We start from the raw sequence: 6,936 nt of genomic DNA, 5'->3' as shown, positions 1-6,936 counted from the left end.
GTGAAAATTTTCTTGATGAAATCCACCCTGATTTGTTACCTAGTTCTATAGATAGCAGCACAATATCTCTCGCTAAACCGTTCCCCGTATGAATTCGTAAGGACGTGCAAGCAGAGGGCCTACCGCGAAAATCGTCAATTGCGGGCATTTTTCTCTGTCACTCTAATTACGTCTTAGTGAGAGTAAAAGAGAAAGATCCCCGCAATTTGCGAATTTCATTATCGCGGTAGGCCATCTGGTACTGCTCGCCGCAAACACTAAAGTCGAAGGCCGGGGCCTACCGCGAAAACCAAAATTCGCAAATTGCGGGGATCTTTCTCATTTACTCTCACTAAGATGTAATTAGAGTGACAGAGAAAAATGCCCGCAATTGACGAATTTCGATTTTCCCGGTAGCCGCCCTGAAAACGCCGGTTCGATCAGCCTCGGCCACAAGTTTTATGTATCTTGGGCTGGTAAAACGCGACAGATTAAAAAAAAAGCATTCTTGACCTCATTTAGAGGATTAAAATGTCATACAAAGTTTACTAAAATCGGTATTGTTTTAGAGATAACGACAATTCTTGTGAAAATTTGTTTCTGGAATACCTATCTACCGTAGTGAAAAACGTCTTTTTGACTGTGACGCTACCACATTATTTTGGTACATACCTACTGACAGACAAAAATAAAATAATAAGTTTACTTATTCGTTGTAATGTTTTTTTCGCCAAGATGGAAAAAGAAATAACGTGTCGTGTTTTTTTTTCGGCAAAAAAAACATATTTTTTTAATAGCCCACGGTGTTTATGCAAAAAAAAAAAAATTGTGTTGGAAGTTTTTTTAATGAATGATAACGAATGGTCCACGAGACCCTTGTAAGCCATTATTTAAAAAACTAAACATACTGACACTAAAACGTAGTGATTATATGCTCTTTGACTGACACTTACAGCCATGTTCATATATGAACACGCAAAGTTTGTTAGACAAAATCCTGAATTATTCGCTAGGCCTGTACAAAACCCAATGTTACGGGAAAGGGATATGTTGAAAGTTCAGCAGCCCATTTCTAAAACAGCCATATTCAGGAAAAATTGTTATATTATGTCAGCTAAGATCTATAACCATATTCCTCTCGAACTAAGAGTTTTGCCGTATAATATATTTTTGATAAAGTTTCGATCTTGGCTAGTAGATAAATGTTTTTATTGTATAACTGAATATTTTAACATGAAATTGATACTTTAAATAAACCTAATTTACAATATGTATGGTACATCAGTAAGAATAAACTAGCTTATTTATTAAATTATTACATTAAATGATATTAAAATTTATGCCTTTATATTATATGCTGAAGTCTTTATATATGACATTTTAGTATGAATTGTGAAATTTAATAATTTATGTATTTTGAAGTACCTGGGTAATTTTGATTTAGTATAATTTTGAAAATTAATGTAAATGTCTGTGTAGGTACTAAACTAACTAAAAAGTAGGTATTCTGTGTAAATATTGTTGTAATAGTTAACTGTAGGAATATGTTTTATGATGTAAATAATATCCTATGTTATGTTGTGTAAATAATTAGCATAAGAAATTGCTTTGCATGCCCTTAATGTTGGCGAGATGTGTGTACCTTATTACCTTGTGTAAAACCTTACAACACCTTATATAACCATGTCTCTGGCAAAATAAATAATTTCAATAATAATTAAGCATTTATTTCTTACCCACCAATAGTACAAATTTAACGTTAAACAATTATTAATTACTTATTCCAAAAATGCAACAAATGGAAGACATACCAGTCAATATCATTTTATTTTTATGCCAGCCGGAAGGTAGACTCTAACCACGCTGAGTTTGTTTATTCTTATTTATGTTAATATTTCTTATTAGCTTAAAGTTTTCTTGTTGCTTGCTAATAAGCTGTGATAAGAACAGGGAAACAACATGTACTATCCCTTTCAGCAGTAAGCATAGATCAAGCCACTGACTTGTTTATAGGAAAGAGATATGGATCTGAATCCAGTTATAGTTTCACTTCGCAAATCATATACTGGATCAGTATTGAAGCGCGCTCCCTCTGGACGTTCTCCAAGCAGGCTGGTTGTCCCCAGAAGTACTTCATACCCCGACAGCTTGGATAAAGCATAATAACTAGCTATGTCACCTTCTGGGTGGCACTTTTTGCAGTAAGTGCCTAAGTCCTCATTGGTCCCTCTATCTGGCACTTTTAGTTTTCCAGTTTGATTTGACCTCCACACTTTTCCAATCTGATTGGATATAAGCAGAAACTTCTTTCCATTCGATTTTAGGTCTACACCCCCGCAAGCAAATCCAGGCATTTGTATGGAGTACCTACAAAGGCTCTTAAGGTAGGGTTGAATTGCCTCACAATCTCTTTTGAAATTGGTAACAAGATTAGTTTCGTAATCTGCTGGTATTATCTGATCTGCATTTAATAGTAGATATTTTTCATTATCCCACAGTGCACCAGGAATTGGGTTATGTTCGTAAAAATACTTTCTGTGTTGCACTAGTGTTGCCGGACCTGATAATAGTTCAACAGCTCTTCGTAAATTGCTGAGCAGCAAGTTTTCTGGTCGAGGGACAGCACCAGCGTCATCAGTTACATCCTTGGCAACTGCAGGAACATAGGTAATACCTTCGTGTTGCATTTTGCCCACAGCATTTATGAGACATTGTATTTGTTTAGGGACCCAGACACTTTGGGCAATATGATTCAAGTCTGCATTTGATAGATACCGGTATGTATCAGTCACATGGGCTGGAGTGTACATATCCTGTGACAGTTTGACTTCAAGCAAGCCAAGACAGAGTCTGTACAGTGCATATATGTCAGGCATTGGAATTGCCTTGTAACTTGACGCTGCATAAACTAGGTGGCAAATACTCATGCCTATTCCTCTTGTGGTGACAGAAAGCGTAAGTGGTATAGGTGAATGAAGTGTCATCATTGAAGCACCATGGTTAAAGTCCATCAAAGACATCATGTAGGAACTGTAGGAGACTCTAAGATAGTTCATCACAATGAATCCATTTACAGTTTCCCTTCTTAAATTATACAGTGGATCATTACAAGTAATCGGCTCTGGGCATTCTCCAAGCAAACATAATATATTGTCAGATGTAACTGACAGCTTTGATAAAGTGTAATAATCCTCTATGTCGCCTTCCAGTAAGCAGCTCCTACAGTAAGTGCCTAATTCTTTACTCCCTCTATCAGGTACTCTAAGCGTTCCCATTTTATTGGACATAAGCAAAGACTTCTCTCCATCTGATGTAAATTTAATATAATCACATGCAAACGCTGGCTTTTGTTTTGAATTTCTATAAAGGCAATCAAGGTAATTTTGAACTGCATGCCAATCATTTTGGAAATCACTTGCATAATTATCATTGTAATCTGCTTTTATAATTTCTTCTGCATTTAAAAGCAGATATTCTTCTTTATTCCACTGAGAACCAGGAATGGGGTTATGGTCATAAAAATACTTTCTGTGTTCTATTAATGTCTCCGGATTTGATAATAGTTTAACGGCTCTTCGTAAATTGCTTAGCAGCAAGTTTTCTGGTCGAGGGACTCCGTCTATATCCTTGGCCACTACAGGAACATAGGTTTTTTCATTATGTGTAAAAACACCAACTGCATTTATTATATGTTGTATTTGTTTGGGAACCCGGACAGACTCGGCGACATTACTCCATCCTCCTGTAACTACATACCGGTAAGTGTCAGATGAGCTAATACAAGTCCTATACAGTTTGTATTCGAGTAACCCGAGGAACAATCTATACAATGCATGGATATCAGGCACTGGAATTATAATTTCATCTTCGTCAGATGAATCATCAGCCGTAAAAAAAGAAAATTGTGATGACATATATGTAAGACTGCAAACACTCATTCCTATTCCTCTGGTCGTGATGGGCAAATTAATCCGCTGCGGCAACATTGCTTCAGCGAGATTTGCAACAGCTGGGTGTTGTACCACTACATTTTCGAAGTTACCTTCGTGATTACTTCTTCTAGGAGGTCTTCGACCTCTACCACGATTAGCAGTTGCCATCAGGACCACTAGTCAACAACAGCAAGCAAGAAATTAAATAATACAACTAATAAAATAAGAATTTTGACTCGCAAGTCCCGCGATTCTTGCGATCAAGTTAACTTCAAAGAGCATATAATCACTACGAAGTGTTGCCAGAGCGCTTACAGCTTAATGTACGTTCATACGTCAAAAAAGGTACGATTTGGGTAAAAAAAGTACGGTTTTTTTTTTATTGTATAAATTCCTTAAAGAATTAAACAATATTTACATTGAACACATCTTTGTAACTGTCACAAATTAGTGTATTGACGTCATATTTAACCAATTTTGTTTCACATTGAGAAAATCACTCTCAAATCGAATCATTGACTCAGTCGCAATCCACGAAGTAACTTCTGTAAAAAAAATTTTTTTTTTTGTTATAATAGGGTTGTTTCCAATTTTTTGAAACGCTCGTATTACGTTCTATATTAACTAAAAGTTGCCCTAAAATTCAACTTTAAGTATACTAAAAACGGCTTTAAATATGTTAAATGATCAAAATGGGTCTCTATTGTTTCCCATAAAGTTTTAAGTCATAATGTATTGTTTGTCCGCATTTTCGTTAGTCATAATTTGGTTTTTCTCAGAAACGCGTAACTTTTCAGGATTGCCATAAAACAAACCTAACCTAACCTAACCTATCTATAGGATAATCTAAGGAAATTCCTGAAAAGTTAACGGTTTCAGAGTTATGACTAATGATAATATGACTATCATTACATTATGACTTTCAATAATTATGTCAAACAAAGGGATCCGGATCAAAATATATTTTGACGGATGCTTTCGCGCCCAAAACGCTCTTTGAAAATTGAGTGACGTCACAGTTTACGGTTTGACACATAACTACATTCACACGTAGAAGATACGAGCTGTCAAACGACATTTGTCATTTGTTGTCTATCGCCTAACTGTCATCAGTGTCAATCCGCGAGTTGTGACGTCATCAAAATCTTCAAAGACGTTTCGAGTTTGGTCACGTGACGTGTGCCAAAAGATATTTTAAATTCAATATTTACAAAAATATGGTCATTACAGATCCCCTAAAAGTAGTTTAACATGTTCTTATAATCCAAAAGAATTTATTGGGATACAATTCTGCCCTAAGATTTGTAGGTGGAAACCAAAGAGCATATAATCACTACGTTTGGAAACAACCCTATTACAATGTTTGATTGTGAAAATTAACGGTTTGTAATTTTTCCGACGATTTTATCTAAGGTGTTAACGTGAACGCTTGGATAGTACTTCAAATGTGTTCGCCCAAGTGTGTAGTACGCCTGCTGTCACTGTCAGCTTGACTTGACATTGACATTGAGTACCTCTTGTGTCGATGTCAAAATTAGTGCTTACTGGGGTAAAATCAGGATCCCTAGTTAGTCTAGGGATCCTGATAGTAGGGGTGACAGGACTGATAAGATTAGGAACCACTAGTATAACCTATGCATATAACTTTGTTATTCCAGATTCTAAAAAGGTTATAAAACAGCATCAACTTTTGTCTACATTTTGCGATTGCAATTTGCAATAAAGAAAAGAACTATGTATTTTAAAGTACAAAATACAACTCATTTGTTTTAAGTATTTCTCTCAGGACAGTAATTAAATTCTAACATAGCAAAGTTAAATTTTATATACATGAAAAATAAAGTGGCTGGCCGAATTTTGACTGAGTTTTGTAATCTGGATAAAACAAAGTACACGCAGATGACTAAGTAACTTTCTCCCGGATATGCAAATGTATATAAATTAAAAATAAATACATTTGAATAAGGTAACCACCTTACAAGATAAACAAACATGATTTATTTACCTGATACCCCAACCCTGACCCTGACTTACCTGATAGCCCATGAGCAAAATTAAATTCTCTCAGTTTCTTTACTTTTAGACTTTTTTATTTTTCTTCAAACTACTGCAGCGGAAGCAATCAGTGAGCAAGTAATTTGCAATATTATTTTTAAAGTTTTCAAACTAGGAAACGAAGGCAAGACAAGACAAGACTGAACATTGGTTGAACGAACCCGCGCATTTCCATTTTCTTTCCTAGCTTGAAAAAAATAGAGATCACAGGTAAGACACAACTGCCGACTGCAACTTGTACGTAGTTTGGACGTGTGTTGTCTATAGTACTTTTTTTATGTTGGCCATCACTGTCAGATTAGGAATTTTGCCTTGAACCAACATAACGAAAATTTTTTTTTGGTAAACAAATAAAACAATCATACATCAAAATGTACGATTTTAGTACGATGTACGCTGCATACAAAAAAGGTACGCAAGGGTCCAAAAAAAGTACGTAAAACCGTACTAAAAGGTACGATTTGGCAACACTGCACTACGTTCTAACTGGTTGGTTAACTTTTCAATCTTTTCATTCAACTCATAGAAATAAGCGTTTGACAGGACTGTGCGTTTACCGGATAGTGTTGTGGCTGCTCGTTCAACAAGACCAAGTGCGGGTAGTTCGAAAAACTCTCGCGGCTAGAATATGTTGATGTCAACTTTAGCCATTCTTCTAAACGACAACGCCGTCCTCGAAACGTCGGAGGTAAATTTAAAACATAATTCGCGATTAAGTCCCGTTTCTGAGTTAATAATAATAACGCTTTCTCTGCTAGTCCTATTGAAAGATACATAAGGCTATCCCGTTCTGTCAGTTCCCCACCACTCATGCCCAATCCATACTAAATAAATCCATTCAAGAAAAATATGAATATTTTAACCACGTTTCTGAACGCAAACAACCTCGTTCAAGTCATTCAATTATGGAGTGTGGAATTAAAAGGAGTTAGCTCTCAGCTATAAATAATAGTTCCAAATCTTTCCAGAG

General features: G+C 35.8%; 1 protein-coding gene across 1 annotated transcript; it reads right to left on the bottom strand.

Annotated features, from left to right (window-relative positions):
- Positions 1-1,690: 1,690 nt before the first annotated feature.
- On the bottom strand, positions 1,691-6,719 carry LOC133533056 (uncharacterized). The gene is made up of 2 exons (XM_061871987.1): positions 6,524-6,719; positions 1,691-3,727 (listed from the first exon to the last, which is right to left on the bottom strand). The coding sequence occupies exon 2, from the start codon at positions 3,264-3,266 to the stop codon at positions 1,953-1,955; it is 1,314 nt and encodes a 437-aa protein (XP_061727971.1). The 5' UTR covers positions 3,267-3,727; positions 6,524-6,719; the 3' UTR covers positions 1,691-1,952.
- Between the last annotated feature and the right edge of the window lie 217 nt (positions 6,720-6,936).

This window comes from Cydia pomonella, chromosome 28, assembly GCF_033807575.1.
Source record: "Cydia pomonella isolate Wapato2018A chromosome 28, ilCydPomo1, whole genome shotgun sequence".
Lineage (NCBI taxonomy): Eukaryota > Metazoa > Arthropoda > Insecta > Lepidoptera > Tortricidae > Cydia > Cydia pomonella.
Note: the sequence above shows the minus strand (reverse complement) of the source record. Positions and strands in the feature narration are given on the sequence as shown.